The sequence below is a fragment of the Phyllostomus discolor genome, chromosome 4, assembly GCF_004126475.2.
Source record: "Phyllostomus discolor isolate MPI-MPIP mPhyDis1 chromosome 4, mPhyDis1.pri.v3, whole genome shotgun sequence".
NCBI lineage: Eukaryota > Metazoa > Chordata > Mammalia > Chiroptera > Phyllostomidae > Phyllostomus > Phyllostomus discolor.
The window spans coordinates 187,409,328-187,428,232 of NC_040906.2; the positions used below are offsets into that span (position 1 = coordinate 187,409,328).

At 42.4% G+C, this 18,905-nt stretch overlaps 1 protein-coding gene and 1 long non-coding RNA gene across 4 annotated transcripts in view; one reads left to right on the forward strand and one right to left on the reverse strand.

The window, feature by feature from the left end:
- The window catches only part of PDE7B (phosphodiesterase 7B), a 295,725-nt gene that overhangs the window by 207,557 nt on the left and 69,263 nt on the right, over positions 1-18,905 (forward strand). For all 3 annotated transcript variants that reach the window (XM_028509574.2, XM_028509572.2, XM_036024756.1), the window contains one exon: positions 15,991-16,074. In XM_028509574.2, coding sequence (XP_028365375.1) covers positions 15,991-16,074 — 84 coding nt within the window. The remainder of the gene's footprint in view (positions 1-15,990; positions 16,075-18,905) is intronic.
- Positions 215-15,993, reverse strand: LOC118500340. The gene is made up of 2 exons (XR_004902908.1): positions 15,498-15,993; positions 215-6,621 (listed from the first exon to the last, which is right to left on the reverse strand). It is a non-coding gene; the product is annotated as an uncharacterized LOC118500340 (long non-coding RNA).

Sequence of the window (18,905 nt, forward strand, 5' to 3'; positions counted from 1 at the left end):
TGCCTGTATCTTATTATGCTCTTAGTCTTGTCAGTGAAGAGTTTTCAAGGGTACTACAGTGTATTATTTTTGTTATAATTTTGCTTTGATATGTGAGTACAAATTGTTGGTGACAAACATCTTCCTCAGCTCTGATTGCCCACTCAAAGAAAGAAAATGTGCCAATGACCCTTCTAAGTTTGAGCCAGCCCTGTACAGAGTACTCTGATTTTTCCTCAATGACCAAGTTTCTCACTGAGCCCAGAGTCTGTATCTCTCCTTCCTTTGCTCCCCGCCACCCTGCCCCCCCCTTGCCACACACACAGTCCTCTCTCCCCAACAAATGACTCCTCCATCTATTTCTCCACTTGCTGCTCTGGCCCTTCTTTCTTGCTGATTTATGAATTCACACTTCATAATTTTTACTACCTTTTCCTTTTTGAAATGTTTTACAAGTTGATTTGTTCTACAAAGCTTCTTCTATCTCACCAGAGCAGTAATAAGCCACTCTCCTAACAGAAGTGTCCAAATCCCAACAAGACACAGAGATGCCCAAAGATGATGCATGATACAAATGTTTGCTTTCTGTACTCTCTGCTTTTACCTCCTGTCTCCTCTCTACTTTGAACGATTGTGGTTCAGGGTGTGTCCTTTCACAGATGTGCTCAGTTTCAAAATTCCCATTATCCCACTGATACCCATCAGTGGTTCTCAACAATTCTGCCCACTGAAATCACTGAGAATATTTGTAAAAATACCTAAGCCCAGACTCACTCCAGATATATTAAATCAGAATATCTGATTGAAAACAACTGATCTTTGATAGTTGTAAAAGAGAGTGGAATATTAGTCTAATTTCATTTTCCTCCCAAACCTGGGGTGAAGAGGGAAAATCCAGACCGGTCTGGAAATACAGTGGAAAAAATAAGAGAAAATGTCACGCTGAATCATGACTGGAAGGTTAAAGGTGAGCAAGAGCTTATCTTTTTCCAGGACATCACCATGTCAGTCCAGAGAAATAAAACCATTTGCTTTAAATGATTGTCCCCTTCCTATACTCCAAATTTCCATGGCCCACACTCCACCCTGCCCAGCCCCTTCTGAAGAGTCTGTTGATTCTGTGACCTCCAACATATGCTGAGCTATGTTTGAGGATTGTTTTCAGGGAGTATCATCTTAATCCTATTGATCAGTTTCCCAACCAATGTGCTATGAATGGGTTTTCAGTGCGTTGGGACACTGGTCCTCTCAACCCCCAGGGTGGCCAGGCAGGCCTGGGACAACCGAGATCCCAGTCCAAAATACTCTGGCCGGGAGCAACCAGATATATTTAGCCCAACGGGAATCAAATGTTATTTTTCTATGTGTGTTATGAAGTGAAAAAGCAGCGAACTCCTGGAAAAATACAGGTGGTAGAATCTTGAGTGTTTAAAATGATAAGCAATACAAAGCATAAAGTTTGTACTAACTATAAAAGAAATTACAGAGTACACATAAATCCATCAGTTACAATAATACGTAGCAAAGTAAAGCAGTAAGTAGCATACTAGATGTGAAAAAGTAAGCAACTTGTACTAAAAGAAATTGTCCCCCTGATATCACCTGGTCGCATAAAAGTTATTGTCATTATGTTATATTGCACAATGATAGTAATACTTCATATAATAATACATGAGTGTAATAGACTTATAATTGGTACTCAGTGAACACTGAGAAGGAAGATTATTGTTTGTTTATTAGGTCCAAAAGAATCATTTCGATACAGTTGGATGGGTTTTCCAGTCCCAGTTCTCAGACTGAAGCCACGTAATTGGGTTTGGACACAAAGAACTCCTTTGCTGGGTTTAATTATTACAAGAGGAAAGTGGTATAGGAAAGTGCAATTCACTGAAAAGGGAATTCTGGACTGGGTAGACTTTAATTTCAAAAAGTGAGATATTTCTGTTGATGACAAAATAGATTCTTAAAGGCTGTAAGACTTCATAAAAACAGAAAACTCAAAAAGATAAGTTTCTTATAAGGTGTACTCATTCCGTTAATTCAGGCATTGTCTTCTCAGTAATGGCTAAGACATATTCTTGGACTTTTGGGTTTGTAGATGGGAAACACAGAAATTGCACTATATTATATTAAGATCACAAAATATCTCAGTCATCAAGGATAGAGAGGTTTACCTACAGAAGCCAATGAAAGTGCACAGAAAGTTCTGTGTCAGGTTCAAATATTTTAAAAATATTAATAGCATACACAAAAGACAGAGGAGCATTTATCTAACCAAAGGCAAACACAAGTGTGTGAGGCAAACCAGTAATAAAGAGAATTTTTAATGGATTTATTAAAATGTTCTTTAAAGAACAGGGATGGGAAAGGACCAGGCCATGGTCTAGGAAAGCAGCAAAACGTTAAGAGCAGCAGAAGACTAAGAGAAAGCAGCAAGTGTTGACTACCCATTTTTTGTCTTTCTTCTCGTCAACAAGAATGCATTCGAAAGAAGAGTTACTATGGCTTTGTTTTTAAAAAGGTTCAGGGTGAAGCATTAGAATGGAAGCTAAAGAAAGTGAGAAACCAACAGGCAAAATAAAAACAAGGGCAATTTTGCAAAAATTCAAGATTCTGGGTCTAGTGAGTTATAATCCCAACTATTTGCAGATGTATTTGCTAAACTCCTGGCAATAATCCTGGTAGGATCATGGAGAACAGGAATATCAGAAAACTAGAAAAAGGCAAAAGTTGTCTGAATTTTATTTGGTTTAAAAAAAACATCAGACGACCTCTGTTGATAAAGTAGCTCCTCTTTAGTTCGGTCACCAAGTTTAGTTACGATGGCTGTGCAAACAAGCATGGGAGGAGTGTGCTCCGGGCGCAGCCAAGTTCCGATTGGGAAAACCAGTGTATGGTCCAGTGGGCCCCATCATGAGTCAGGTCCAGTCACAGAAGTGCAGGTTTCAGGTACTGTGTCTACTGTAACCAACGCATCTTGAGTTTCATACTTTGTTTCCTAAATAGTCCTCTTCAATGTCAATATTCTGCAAGCTCTTTCCTCCAAGCACGTATCCTGCAAAAATCAGTTTAATTGATATTACAGATGAAATTAAATACTCCAAAATGCACCTCTCCCCAAAATACATGTCTTTGTATCATATATACTCATTAACTTGATGTTGACTTGGAGACTAAAGTAGCCATATGGCTGTGTGCCATGATCCATTTTCTGTCTTCTCTGTGAAGCCAGGAGAATACTTAGTGTGGCTCAGCGCCCTTTCCTAGAGAGGGCCGCACACTCAGGCCCTAAGGGAGTGGCTATCCTGCAGGGTGATAAAACCACCTGTCTGCTGTGAGGTGAGGGGGCTGCACAGTAACAGGCCTTGGTGACTGACCAGGACACAAGACAGGACCTGGGTTACGGGAAAAAAACACTCGCCCTACATTCTCTCTCTCATTCTCCCTACACTCTCTCTGCTCCAGCGGGCTGGCCCCCCTGCTGTTTCTAGAACATACCCACATGTTCTTGTGGCCATGTGCTTGCTGTTCCCTGAGCCTGAAATGCCCCTCCCAGATGGTCTCAGGGCACCTCCCACATTTCACTCCCATCTGTTCCATGTCACCTTAGATCCATCTTTAAATAAATAGACCCTCCTCTATTTAAACTGCAGTCCCACGCCCATCCAGGCCACCCAGCCCTCCCTGGCTCCTTCCCTGCTTTATTTCAGCCCGCAGCACCCACATTGTGTCATCGCGTCCCTCTAGGCAATTTACTTGTTGATTTTCTCTATCATCTCTCTCCCCCCACCAGAACCTGAGCCTCACCAGAGCAGTCACATCTTGTCTGTTTTGTTCACCACTATATTCCCAGGACCAAGAACAGGGCCTGGCACATAGTAGGTATTCAAACACATCTCTAAGTAATAAGTGGATAAATATCCAGTCGGTCTGTAGCCCAAAAATGAAACTCAAACCAGAACTGTAGACTTAGTCGAATACGAAAAGAGCGTAAGGAGTGATGGTACCAGAGGCGGGAAGGCAGAGGGCCTCTCAGCTCCCCCCCCACCCCCGCCCCGGTGTAAGATTTTAACCCATGCATTGCACGTACACGCACACTCTTCCTCACCCACTCACACAAATTCTCCATGTAGTGCAGTGTATATTCCATCATTTTCCCTAAACACTCACCTTAGAAAATACTTGAAAACTGTGTTTTGTGGACAACTGTGTTTGGGAAAGGCTGGATGATCTCACCTCCTTGGATGTTCACAGTGAACATTAATATATTAAGGATCTGAAAAATGCCACATGTATCAGTCAGGGTCCTCCAAATGAACAGCTGACTAACACAGAGATTTTGGCACAAAGAATGGTGCTAGAGGAACAGAATCTTAAGGATGAGTTTTCTGAATAAGTTTCAGATTTTCCAGAATTGACTCTCTAATCTGATTAGATTTAAGGATGCTAATTACTCCATTTCCCATAGTCAAGAGAGGGCCGGTAGCCTACGGTATGATGTGGCAATAGAGATACACAAAATATCAACACTGGGTCCTCCTGATCAAACACATGTAAGAAGCATGTATGTGTTTGAACACTTCAGTCAAACTAACAAGTATAACGAGTTCAGTCGATGGTTCCTGATGTTACTGACGAAAGTGGGGAAAGAACAGGATGAGCTAAGGGATTCTCGTTTCTACCTCAAGTGCTGCGCAAATGACCTGGAAGCCTCTCCATGTGCCCTGAGAGAGATTCACTTTCTAGAGCTGCAGAGCAGAAATTCTTGAAAACCAAGCCCAGATTCTCATCCTGCTAGTGGCTGAATTACAATACATGGCAAGATGTCTACTGTGAAAGGGAAGGCACCAAACGGAAGGAACGGGATCCTGAAAACCGGAATGAGTACATGTAGGAAGTCCCTTTTAGAGCTTGGAACACCAGAACCCACAATTCTGTTGAGCCTTCATTGCCAGTAGAAGCAGCCTCTTCATCTATTACAAGAAAATACCATAGACTGGGGGTGTTTTAAACATCAGAAATGTGTTTTCTCACTGCTCTAGAGGTTAGAAGTCCAAGGTCAAGGTATCAACACATTTGGTTTCTTCTGAGGCCTCTCTCCTTGGCTTGCAGATGGCCACCTTCTTGCTGTGTCTTCATGTGGTCTTTCCTGGATGCTTGTGCACCTCTGGCATCAATTCATGTGTCCAAATTTTCTCTTCTTATAAAAACACCAGCCACACTGGATTAGGACCCATGCCAGCAGCCTCATTTTACTTAATCAGCTCTTTAGAGGAACTATCTCTAAACAGAGTCACATTCGGAAGTGCTGAGGATCAGGGCTTCAACATATGAATTTGGGCAGGGGATGGGGGTTGGAAAAATACAGTTTAGCTGATAACTTGCAATTTTTTTAAGTTTAATTTTGTTAAACCTCTATGTTTCCCAGGAACTTTAGACTGCAATACCCTTAATTCACATGTCTAATAGCATATCAATAAATAATGTTCCTCTCTTTGAATACACTTCAACACTAACCTAGATTTATGTGGCAATATCAATGTTATTTATATAATATATAAGGATAATACAATGTAGAATTTATATAATATATAATATATTTAACACTTATATAGCAATATCAGTAAGGATATTCTTGATAATAAAACTTTATTACAAAGTGATTGTCAAAGCACTTTTATCCATGTGATTTCTTTGGTTCCTACTTTCTGTGAGGTATGCAGGGCAGATATCATTACTCCTACTTAGCAAAACAGACGATTGAATAAAGCCCAGAATGGAGGTAGGAAATGGCTTCTCGGGCTATTGATTTCTTCACTTGGTGAAGCAGTTTTGTTTTGCCTTGTTTTCCCATTACCATTTAGTCCCCTTATACCCTCTTTGGCCATCCCCACCCCGTGATCACCACACTGCTGTCCATGTCCATGAGTCCCTTTTCCTATTTGCTCAATCCCTCCACCCCCTAGCTTCCTCCACCCTCTATATAACAACTACCCTCCCTTACCAATATGCTGTGGCTCTCGCTTCAGATCCAGACATATTATAACTGAGATTGTACCATATAAGCTAAGAGCACAGGCTGTGGAGCCAGCCCCTCTTGTTTCAAATCTGCCTTCATGCTCACCTGCCACGCCTTCTTGAAAAAGTAATGCAACACCCCTGTCTCTCAGGTATGATATTGACAGCAGTACTTCTGTCCAAGGGACTTAATGAGAGGACTGAGTTAATTCATGAAAAGTGCTTCCAACAATACCTAGCACATGCTAAAAGTTTAATAAATCTTAGCTATTACAGTAGAAATGAATAGATTGACATAATATAATCAATTCAACCATTTCCCTACTGAGTCCAGTTTTTGCCATCTGTTTCCCTTCTGAAAAACAAACAAAAAAACAAACAACACTTAGAGCTTAAAAGAATCCCAAGTACCACGTTGGCACAAACTCCTGGAATGAGGAGCTCCCAAATACCTCCTGGCCCTGAGCAGGCTCCAGCCTTGAGTCTGGTGGCCTGATGCTCCTTCTGAGGTCAGCAGACTTGGTGTGGAAGTCTCCTGAGAACAGGCTATATCTCGTGGGACTTGGAGTATTTCCTGCCCGTGATCAGCAACATATTTTTTTGCAGTATTTTGGCAGGTTTGTCCTTGTTCCCAGCCAGAATCAGGAAGTTCAGAAGCACATGAAAACAAACAATACATTAAAACACTTCTCTCAGATTATTCAAAGTTCAAAAAACACAAAAATTATTCAGCAATTTTGGGACTTTTTTATCTTATTAATTATACTTGTGCTCATTGATGAGACCATCCATTTTTTTCCAGACAAAAACTTTTCTTGGGCAATAATTTCCACTAGACTTTTTTCCTTGGAGTATTACTGTATTTAAGTACAGGAAGTGATTAGACAGGACATCACTACATTTTGCAAAAGTGTGTGGATATTTTCATGTCCTAGACTGCTGTATTCTCTCTGCAATTTTTAAATTATGTTTTATTATGAATATCATTCTTAGAGATTACTGTTGACCTTAAGATCAGCATACTTTTTTTTCCTAAAAACCCCTTCCCTTCATTTCAATGACCATAGTTGAATCAATGGGAAGCTGACAGTATAAAGCACTGCTTTTCAAAAATGTGCTTGTCTCTTAAGAGCCTTCTAAATATCAGCTCCTTCCCAGTTCCCCAGCTCTACATGATGTCCACAGGACTCTGCTTCTACTTCCCACTACAGTTGCTTGACTAAATCCAAAAGACTTTTTTCAGTTATTGCCCTTACCCTTTCAGGAAGCTCTGCATGAAAACCCTTCCCTCTCTCTTGAATTACTCTCTTCCACGACACAGGGAGATTCTGAGTTTCCTCCCACTTCCGTGGCTGCCCTTTCTCCTTCACAGACCCCTCTCCTCCAGCAAGACATTGAATGTTTCAGTAGTTCAGGGAAGGAGGTCAGGCCCTTATGCACGTCTCCGTTTCCTCCGCAACTGCATACATGCTCATAGTTTGATTTCATTTACAAATTTGTATCTCCATCTCAGGCAGTCCCTCTGAGTCCCAGATCCATTTGTCCAACTGCCTACAGGACATTTGTGCTTTGAAATCTCATTAACACTTAAACTCAGTGTGGGCCAAGTTGAGTGCATGCACTTCTCCCCAAAATCTGGTTCTTCTAGGCTTTCCTTTTCTATAATTAGCATAATCAATTATCCAGTTATGCAAGCCAGAAATCTGGAAATTATCTTTGATACTTCCTCTCCCTCAGCCCTCATACGCAGTTCCTCACCACAGGTTAATTCTACCTACTAAGTATGTCTAAAATCTATTCACTTCTTTACCAGTACCAGCTCCCTTCCCAAGCTACCACCTTTTCTCGCCTAGACTATCAGAATGATCTCCTAACGTGGCCCCCTCCAATGCATTCGCCATAGCACACCCAAAGTTTTTTTTCAATATGGAAATCTGATATCATCTTCCCCTTAAAATCATCTGGTGGCTTCCAAATTCACATGGAATAAAGTCAAATTTTTCGGCCTGTCCTACAATCTTGATATCTCCCCAACTTCATTATACTCCATGGTCCACTTTGTTCTCTTTTATGATGCACTTGGTCTTATTGTGGTGCCTCATATATGCCACCCTCCTCCCACAGGGCCTTCAGCCTTGAACTTCTGCCTGGATTGCTGTACTCAGGGTGACCATGAAATGTATGATCCAACCAGAATACTTCTGAGTATGAAAGGACACTATTGCTAATTAAAGCAGCAAGAAAACAGGCAGAAATCAAGGCTTTTCAGGGCAAATTGGGGCATATATTCACTTCGGATTAACTCCTGTTCATTCACCAGACCTAAAATGAAATGCCACTTCCTCAGTAAAACAACCTCTCTGGCAAAGTGAAGTCCATTATAAGTTTGTGTCTATTATAAGTTTATTAACACAATATACATCTCTTTTGTTCCACTATCCAAAGTTGCACCTTGACAGGTATGCATACAGTTGTTCTGTACTGTTCCCTCTGGTGGCCTGTAAGCTCCATGAGGCTAAAACTTGTCCAAAGATTTCACACCATTGTATTGCCTACTAAAAATATCATGTTATCATCAATATTATTTATACTACATGCCATTTATCAGATGAAGGACGTAAAATAATGTCTCTTTGAGATTTCCCTTTTTCTTGATTGTCACAGCTAACCATCCAGTCATGCAAGACAGAAATCTAAGAATTATCCCTGACACCTTCCTCTTCCTCAGCCCCACTGCTCAATGCCTCCCCATTTTCTCTGTAGCCTCCTGTCTCTCCTCTCCCTGCTCCTCCCCTCCCTTCTCTCTTTTCACCTTCCTTTTCTCTCTTTCTCCTCCCCTTCCTCTCCCACCGAATATATTATTTTTCAAAAAAACTAACACGCTCATCAGATACAAAGGACATCTCTTCCTAATAGAAAGTGGTTTCCAAAAAGAGCCTCATTAAATCACCTGACCATACCTACGGAAATTTACTTACTGGATACCTGATGTGAGAGCCTAAATCTCACCTTCAACCACGGTTCTAAAATGTGAATTTATATTAAATTTGTAAATTGAACATTAAAAGATTCTTTTTGAAATTTCACTAAATGAAACATTTTATTTTTTAAATCTATTTTATTGAGGTGACATCAGTTACTAAAATTACATAGGTTTCAGGTGTGCAATACTAAGAGAAACACTTTAAGGGATTGCTAGGAAGCCATCTGAGATCCAGAGATCTCCAAGCTACTCACCCAAATAAAATCATAAAGCCCCACAACGCTTCAGAGAGAGAGAGAGCCAAACACAAATGCCTCAGTATCGTTAAAACTTAGACTCCTTCCAGCTTGTACTGTATTTGCTCATTTCTATGATGCTCTTCTAGATCATTAACTCTCTGAGTGTCAACACATCTTATGGACTTTTTATTTCCCTTTTCCCCATCTACTTTCCAACACTTTGTATAATGTTTTCCATGAGCGTTATTTAAATGAACTGGATTAATGTAGGCTCTACTCTGAGCCTGCCCTAGACTTGGCCCCTGTGCTGACCCACTTACCTAAAAGTTGTACTGACCTGCAAGATACGTATATCTTAGTGGAGTCTAGACTAGACCAGAAGTGGTGGGCTAACCCGCACCATCAGGACCTCATTCATTCCTGAGTCACGGTCCACTGCACCCCTGTTCACTGGACTTGTAATGCTGCTGTGAAGAAGCCCTTGGATATACAGTCAGCTTTCCTCAGGACATAGTTGTGGTACTCACTTTCACTAAGCCAGGGTTTCCCAGCAGAGAGAGGAGTGTGGGCTGATGGAGGAAATGATGAATGACAACATGGGTGATCCCTCCCCGTCACTGCTGCGGAGCATGGAGACAGTGGCCCAGGGCAGCAATGGTTTGGAGAGCAGGGGCTCCCGCGGCCACCTGGCTTCTCATCCCACTTTAGTCACTGACAAGCTCTGTGTGCTCCTCGGTACAATGGGGAGGATCCACACACCTGCCTCGGGCAGATTTTTGTGGGGACTAAACCAGCTTAAACGTATACAGTCCGTATACAGTCCGTCAAACAGCTCCTGACTTAGAACCCTCCTAAATAGCGACAACTATCACAGGGGAGGGAGGTTGAAGAGAAGCAGGAATCTCAGAGGAACAGTAACAAAATGTGAATAACAGTGACTATTTTTTTGAGTGCCTACAATGTACCAGCATTATATGTTTCAGTATGTGTGTGTGATGCATTTATAAAAAAACAACAGACTTTGCTTTGGTGAAATTCTGGTGAAAAAAAGCACTGTCCCAGAAATAAGTGAAGAGCGCACAAGCTTACAGGGCTGTTCGCATTACTTGAGGCAGACCCAGACCGCATGTTCCCTGAAATGACTCCCCAGAGTGTTCCCCTTCTTCTCTGTCTTATTGTTCCCCTTCTTCTCCGTCTTTGTAAAAGGACATGTTCTTTGTGTTAAGGTGACAGCTTCCTGGAATTCTCTTTAGGCATTCCTGCTGCTTCTTGTTCAATATCTTCTTCTTATTGGACTCCTGTCTTCATGGGGGTTAAAACTTTTTTTTCTCATTTTCCCTCTGTGAAACCACCAGTCTGAAGACTGTCTTGTCTGAGTTAAAACTTTCTTTACCTGCTTTAAAAAATAACAGCACTGCTATCTAATACTCACTTTTACAGCATTCAAGTCCCAAAATGCACATTTGTTACGAGTATTTAATAATTCTAAGCTGCAGCTGCAACGTAGTACAGTCTTGTTTAGAGACTCGACTCTGACTTGATGAAATTTCCTTTTTCTCTAACTGTAATAGAAGGATCAAGGATTTTACCAAAAAGAGAAAGAAATAACTGTATTTCACACGCACGGAAAACTTTGTTTTGTCTCGCTTGCCAAGAGCGTGGTTTCTGGACAACTGACTCCTGGTCTCTCCTCCTCCAGGCAGAGCTCTCTCAGGGACAGCCCGGGAATACACAATCAGCGCAAAAGATCAATAGGCAGGAAGCCTCCTACTCAGCCAGCTCAGCACACAGCCCCTAGTGACCAGACAGGCCCAGACTCACTCAAGAAAGTACAGCAGGTCTGAACCTCCAGATGAGCAATTTGGTTCTAATCAGCCCTCCTGGATCTCATGTGAGCTCACAGTGCCCGAAACAGTCATCTGCGCCTGAGTTATCACAACAGGCTGCCCTTACTATCCCATAAATCTAAGGAGTGATTCAATTGCATAAACTTCCTCCTCTTTGTTAGACTAGATAAACATCTCCGGAGAAATAATTCACTTTGCTAATTGAGAGTAGTCATCTGCAGTGTTCAAAGCTGCCGGCTGAGGCAGTGCATGCAGCATGGGGAAAGTTCTTGTCTGGGATCTGAGGATCTGGGTTCTCTCTGCCTCCGTTTCGCAAGTTTGCTGCAGTGACATAAGTTAGTGATGCCTAAGAAGTTCAAAGGGATACCTTTCGTGAGAGCCTCTTCTCTCCCACAATACATCCTGGGGCTGCCCCAGGATTGCGTCTTTCTCACTGGACCACGGTCTCTTCCTCCTCCGGACACCTCCACTATGAATGTCTGTGCCGTGTTCTCTGCAGCCTTTACCCTCACCCTCTTCATTCGTCTCAGATGCAATAGGAGCATGGAAACTACTGCTCCGTCCCTTCCCTCTCCCCCTTGCCCACCCAGAAGTGACCTTGGCACTGCGATTGGGACCAAGGTCTGGCTCTTGTCATGTGGCCCATGTTTCAGCCACTGTAAGTTGTCATCGCCATCAGAACCTCCACACTCTTTGCCAGTTACATAAGAGGCCGCATAATGTCTGCTCCCTAGCACAAGCTTTTATTAAACAGAGACAGCCCGAGAGGCCAAGTGGGCAAGAGGTCCATTCCGGAACCATGTCCCCCGGGAGGGTGAGTGGCTTTCTCCAGGTCTTGGCTCCTTGGAGTCAAAATGCTCAGCTCTCTGCCCGTGTTTGCAGCCTTAAATACTCAAGGACGACATGTTGTGTTTGCAGCCTCAAGGGGCAAACGAGGAGCAGCCCTTTCAAAATAAGAATTCCCCTGCCGTTTGTTTCATTTTGGAACACAATAAGAACAGACTAGGGACACGACTGAGCTGTCAACGCTCCCTACCCCGCTTCCACAGCACCTTTCATTTGCCAGAAAGAAAGTTGCTGAAGTTAAACAAGGGCCTAATGAATAGTCAAAATAATTGTTTAGCTTGGATATAAGGCCTTAGGTAAACAGATGATTACCCGAGGCCACGGCCAGTAAAAGCAGTTCAGCAGGACGCCACTTGCTCTGTTCTTCGGACATCAGCCAGGGGCCTCTGCTCCTCCAGGGACTGTTGTTTCTGAATTATTTCTCTCTTCCCGCAAGCATCTTGAAGCAATTTAGTATCAGACGCAAGGAGAAGGAACAAGATCTTTCTATATTATAAATATATGCTTAAAACAGAAATTACCGTATTAAAGCTTCAATTAGATAGAATGCTCGACATATGCAATGTTTGGTCTCTTGGGAAGTTTCTCAGATGCATTGTTAGCCCACTGACAATTGTCCTGCCTCCTGCTTTACTATTTTTTCACACGATTTAATCCTTTTCTAAAACAGCTATCTACTACATCTGAAGGCTATTATTAGGTCTATGAGCAATTTGCTTCAAGACTGTAATTGTAGTTATGACAGAATGAGCACTGAAGGGAAACTCTCGGGGATGGGTTTTGTAGCTGTTGCTGCTGTTTGTTTGTTTGTTTGTTTGTTTTGCCTTGCTTGTTAATTTAGATATTTTTGCTATCCACTTGCTTCATTGTTATTTGTCTCTTTTTCCCAAAATTGAGGTTGCGTCAGGAAAACTCTACTTAATTAAGAGCTTGAATAAATGAGTTGCCAGGTAGCTTCAGTTTTGCTGAATAATAGTTTTAATAATTGCCTTCCATTTCTTATTTGAAAATAATAGATGCCTTGCTGATCCAGAAAAGATCTGGTTGTCTTATTCTAAAGCCCATTTCCACTGGACTTCTATTTAAATGAACAGTATCTATATGATTGAATCTCATATTCATCAAGGGGGTAGATTCTCCTAACATTCAGTTTCCAGGAATCATGATGAATATATATTCGGTTTATTGGCACATAGCAACCAAAGGATACATTTGGCTAATAAAAAGTTAACACTAAACTAGTTGTATAAGTTTTTTTATCCTGATAATATAGGAGAATGGGTAAGAACATGGAGTTTGGAGCCAATACTGAGTTTGAGCTCAAACCCCATACTTACTAGCTCTGCGATCTCAGACAAATTATCAAATTTCCACTGGCTTCAGTTTCCTCATCTGTAAAACAGTCCAGTAATGAAACCTCCTTCACTGGGTGGCTGGGTAGGCAATGGGAGAAAACGCTTGTGAAATGCTGGGCACAATGTAAATGTCCAATCAAAGTTAACTAGCATGTTGTTTTCATGCACCTTATAACCTCCTCTCAACAACCCCTCAGAGTGGGCAAAACTGCTATAATTATGCTAATCTAAATGTTAGAAAACTGGGCCTCCAAATGGTGTATTAATTTCCCCAGGGTCACCCAAGACGGTAAAATACTGGCCCCCTCAGTAACAGGAGTCCCTGATTCCCAGCTTATCACTCTCGTTCTCTCCATTCTGCTGCGTGGTGCCGTCCCCTCTCCGTTTCTCTAAATCAGAAGTCTTCCGTGATGATGGGCTTCCTCTGCCTTAGACTCTCAGATGGACAAATGGAATAAATTCTGGCAGAGGCTTTAAGCCCTGCATTGATATTATACAGAAATTTTCTGGGACTGTAGTGCCCTCCGGGCTACAAAACCAGGAGGAACTCCTTGGTAATGCTGAGAAAAAAAATGATTCCCAGTTGGTGAGCCTGAAAGCCCTTGGAGAAGCCCGAAAGGATGACACAACAGGTCAGCAAATCCACAAGTCCAGCAGGCTTTGTAAACCGAATTACCATGGTCTCATCTACACACAGTTTTTCAAGTGTATGTCTAGCTTACTGTCATTTATAAAATATAAATTCACTTAAGGGCAGTGCTGAATTTATTGTAGCATTTTAACATGCTTCTCATTGCCTATGGAAAGTTCATCTTCTATCACGTGTGGTCTGTGATTTTTGTTTTCATTTTAAAAACCATCTGTGCATGCTTTATAAGGTTAGAAACCAATGGTATTGAGGAGAGAGCTCTTCCTATGAAGTTTAACAACCTAGATTTAAGGACTAGCTCTGCTAATTATAAGTTTAAAGCACCATAAACTCAGGCCATCCGTTAAAGGCAGTAGACCATCTACCGAATGCCTTTAAAGGACCTGAGCCCTGAGCTGGGGCTAGGAGGGCGACCAGCCGTCTTCACTGCTATTTCTTCTCTGAGCCTCTATTTTCTCATCTATCCAGTAAGGAGAATAATAGTGACTCTCTTCACAAGGCTATTGGGAGGATCTAATGAGACAAACAAGAAAATAAATATATTGTGAGGTTTGTGCTTTGTAAACTCTTTAGAGATTTATACACAGAGGGTACTCAGAACAACTGTTGACGAGAGGTCACCCATCGGCTCCTCCCAGGGGCCTTCCTCAGTTGACTGTCCACCCCCAGAAACCTCCCGAATGCTGACAGCATTCCCCTCTTTGATGTCAGAAATATACCATTCCATCTCTTCCCTCGTCCTCCCACTTTACTATAGTCCATAAACTATAACGTTCTTTAATATCAGTAAGTCACTGCAATATCTGATGCACTAAATAAGGCACGGATATAAAATTCAAAGTCGAGAATAGCCCAAGGGCTCAGTGCTTGCGGTTTATAAGCCCAAGTCCCCACGAGGCCCGTCTACGAGAGATATTTCCAACACTGTTGATTGCAGGGGTGCCCGCTGACGGGGCTCTCTCCCAGGCTCTGGTTAACTCAGGAGTCAGGAAGAAGACTTGTTCCTTCTCCCCTCTCTCTGACTCAGGCCCCAGGGTCACCCCGTGTCTAGAGTGGACCCATTACTCATGGAAGAGACATTTCCTGATTCAGTTGTTCCAGAAATGCATTAGTGCTTATGTATTTTTACCTCTCTTCTGATTTCATGTTGTATGTACTGACTGGGAATTTGGTCTTTCTATTTGTTTTTGTCCACAGAGGACATTCACTTAGAAATTGCTAAGTACCAGGCAACACACAAAGCACTCTGGAGAAATGCAGAGCATGTAATATGCGTGATTCCTGCGCTGCAGGAGTGTGGGAGGAAGGAAATGCAGCATTTATTGTCAGCCATCAAAGGTTATTTTATATTCTCCAACCAATGACACCTTGAGGCGAGGCAACTGAGGCTCAGAACCTGCCATCCAAGGTCTACATTACTCTAAATTCCGGGCTCCCTCAACCGTACTTCATTACCTCCCTTAATCTGGAAGGCAGGCCACACTCCAAAGAGGAACATGAACACAGACATTAAAATAACCTACAAATAAGTATTAGAATCTCTGCCAACTATGTCCAGGGGAGGCTAAGTGTCTGCAGCACCTGGAGCTGGGCTGGCCTTCCTCTGCACAGAGTCTGAAGCAGACCAGTGGTACAACCTGGGGAACAAAGAAAGTGGACACCAGTCAGAAAACAATCGTGCTAGATCTAAGAGAAACGGCGCTGTGGGTGATTAAACTCCTAATAAGAATAAAAACTATAATCCCAGCACACTGTTCATCCTTCCAGATTTAGATGTTTCATCTTTATGGCCCTTAGGAGTATAAAAAGGCTATGGAAACTTTGTAATTACTAAAATTTTCACAGACGCATCTTTCAGGCAAATATAATAGAGAATGCTGCTTCATTTCTTCGAGCTTGGCCAAGTTCATTACGCTCCTATGTGGCACTTTCTTGAGGAAGGTGAATGGAAATCATTTTCCCCTGGTATTTGGTGTTGGTTCCAGCGACGTCAGTGGGAAGGAGGATTCGCGGAGGGAAAGTGAATGCTCTTGGCGACGTTTGCAAACATTTGTCTGGATCTTCTGTTTTCTAGGAGATGCACGACTGAGAGGTCAGACGGGGGTTCCTGCAGAGCGCCGCGGCTCCTACCCATTCCTTGACTTCCGCCTACTCAACAGTGAGTAATCAAGTGTACCTGGGAAGGAACAAACGTTTTCTTTAAAAAAAAAAGTCTCACTTCCCTCTGAACTTCAAAACCCTCCGAGGTCTGCCTTCCTTCCTCCATCTCTCCCCTCCCAAGTGGAACTTAACCCTTTGTCTTGAGATTTCCTCACTAGTGAGGTCATTGTGGCCCTGCCCTCTCAGAGATTGGGGGGTGGGGGGGTCAGATGAGATCATGTCAGTTTTAAAACCATAAATCTTCAAACTGAAGCCCTATACAAGGAAAGTCTTGTTTTCATTATCCAGCACATGCTCTTCACCTCTAGCCGTTAGCCTAGAAAAATTCTATTTTATTTTAAAACCCCACAGAGAAACCTATTCAAGAGCTGCCCTTAGTAACCTACCCATTACTGAATTCTCCCTTCTTTGTCTAACTTAAATCCCTGATGTCCGTTCTTGCATTCCTGGTACAAACTCTTCACCACAGACGGTCCTTTCAGTCTGAGCTTGCTGCTTCCCCCATTACTGGACTATCACTACTTCGAAAGTTCATTGATTTCCATCTTTCCCCTTCATGTATCAATCCTCATTTGGAGTTTTGTTGAACCTCTGGTTCATAATTCTCTTAATCTCAAATTCCTTTGGAAATCCAAACCAGCAACCAGTCAGCCCTCCAGATTTCATATCTCCTATCATAATCCTGCTTCACTTTGGACTTGGGGGTGGGGGTAGAAAGTGGGTAAATCTCACAATTTGCTCCAAGGTTCTCCGTATTTGGTTCTCATATCACTTCCAATCTGTAAGTTTCAAAGCGCTGGGCCGCACCCACAGAGTATTACTTTCCTTTGGCATAAACAAGTTCAAGCTAAAGAGGTAATTTGATTTACTTCAACCCCTGGAAATTACTAGGAGAAATTAGAACTGGCTGTTTCTGATCCTTAGATCCTCTTGAAAGGCCAACAGGAGACGGACACGTTTGTGTCTCCAGCTCGTTCACTTCCCACATCAGTGCGCAGTATCTGTTTCCTCAGCCCTTTCAGGGACGCAGAGCCTGGGAGTAACTCTTTCCCTGCTAGAGGACCTGCAAAGCCCAGACCTGGGTCACTGACCAATGCAGTGTTGAATCCAGCCTGTGGGGAGCACAAACAGTTCCTTCTTCCTTCTTCTCTGACCCCAAATGGGTCGTACCTGCTACGTGCGCAAGTTACCCCCTTGAGAGTCTCCCAGGGGAGTCCAACCTGTGGCCCTGGGGCCGCATGCAGCCCAGGATGGCTGTGAATGTGGCCCAATACCAAATTGTAAATTTACTTAAAACATTATGAGATTTTTTTGTGTGTGATTACATGTCACAATGTATTTAATGTGTGGCCCAAGACAACTCTTCTTCCAGTGTGGCCCAGAGATGCCAATAGGCTAGATAGCCCTGCTCTACTGTATGAATTTGTAGGCTCTAGGAGTATGGTTTCACCAAGGAGGGTGGGAATGACTAAGGGGTCCTGTTCACTGCCTTCTATAGACCCGAATTCTCAATGGCATCACACAGTGAATGTCAGGGAGAGAAAATAACCAAAAAGCCTCTTTCTATAGATGAGATATTATATCATGTTTTGTAATGTAAGGTGTAAACAAATTAGGAAAATAGGAGATGTTTCTTTTTACAATTCCAAGGTCCCAAATGATAAAAGTCTTTTTTATTTATCTATTTTAGTGTTCATGAGCAATTGCTAATTGTGTTTACGTTTGTCAATGGGATTATGGAATATTTCACTTCTACGTCATAGGTTTCTATAACTTTGGGGTTTTTTTTACATTAGCTTAATTTTGTAGGCTGAAAAGTGATAGAAAATGTAAACAGAAACTCAATGCGGATATTTCACGGTTATTCATCATGTAAGACATCATGTAATACACGCAGATGCCATCTGGGCACCTCTCTGCCATAGATTGTTCTCAAAGTGCCTGGTTAGAGCCTGAACTCAGCCCCAGCCTCCTTGCCCGCCCAGGGGGCGCTGTGCCTGCCCCCCACATCCACCACACCTGTTGCTCATGCCCCTGAACCCACTGAGGGACAGTGTTGTCTTCCCATCCTGAAATCCCCTTTCTCCTCTGCTCAGTGCTCCACCCTGAGTAGCTCTTTCACTCAAGTCTCTTTACCCACAGTATATGCAAAGGAATATTAATTTTCTTTTATTGCATTTTGCTTTATAAATGGTCTCAATTTTTTCTCCCTCAGTGTATAAAAAACATTCCTAAAGAGACTTCAAGATCCTAAAGGACCTTCTCTTTAGAGTAACTAAGTTCCCAGTAACTATTGTTAACTTACCAATTATATGAAAGGGTCCCCTCAAAAAGATTATATTAAATAATTATGAATGTCAATCACCCTTCATGTGTAGCTGGACAGCTCAGATAAGACTGAAGCCCTCTGAGATTCTTCCTCTCTGTGGTATTATCCATTTTATTGGCTAATGCCCCAAATACTGTGTTAGTGAGACTAGAACCAGCAACATTACTGCAGTCACCCTCCACAATTTCCTAACTTAGCCTGCAGCTGAACAGCTCATCACTGGGCAGCAGAAGGTATGTGGGTATCTGTGTCCTATACAGTCATGTAAGGAGATGAGAATATATGTCATATCCCCCACCACCTAGTGTACACCTCATTTAATTCTCATTCATGTTCTCGTTGTGGCTCGCCTGAGTGGTCAGCATGTGCTTCCTGCCTAAAGAGAAACATTCCATACAGAACTTTATAAAAATTTAAAAATAAATCCCTGAGGAACATTTTCTCCTAAAATCTTTCTTTATTAACAAAACGTGATTCCAATCCTACACTAGTACCAAACT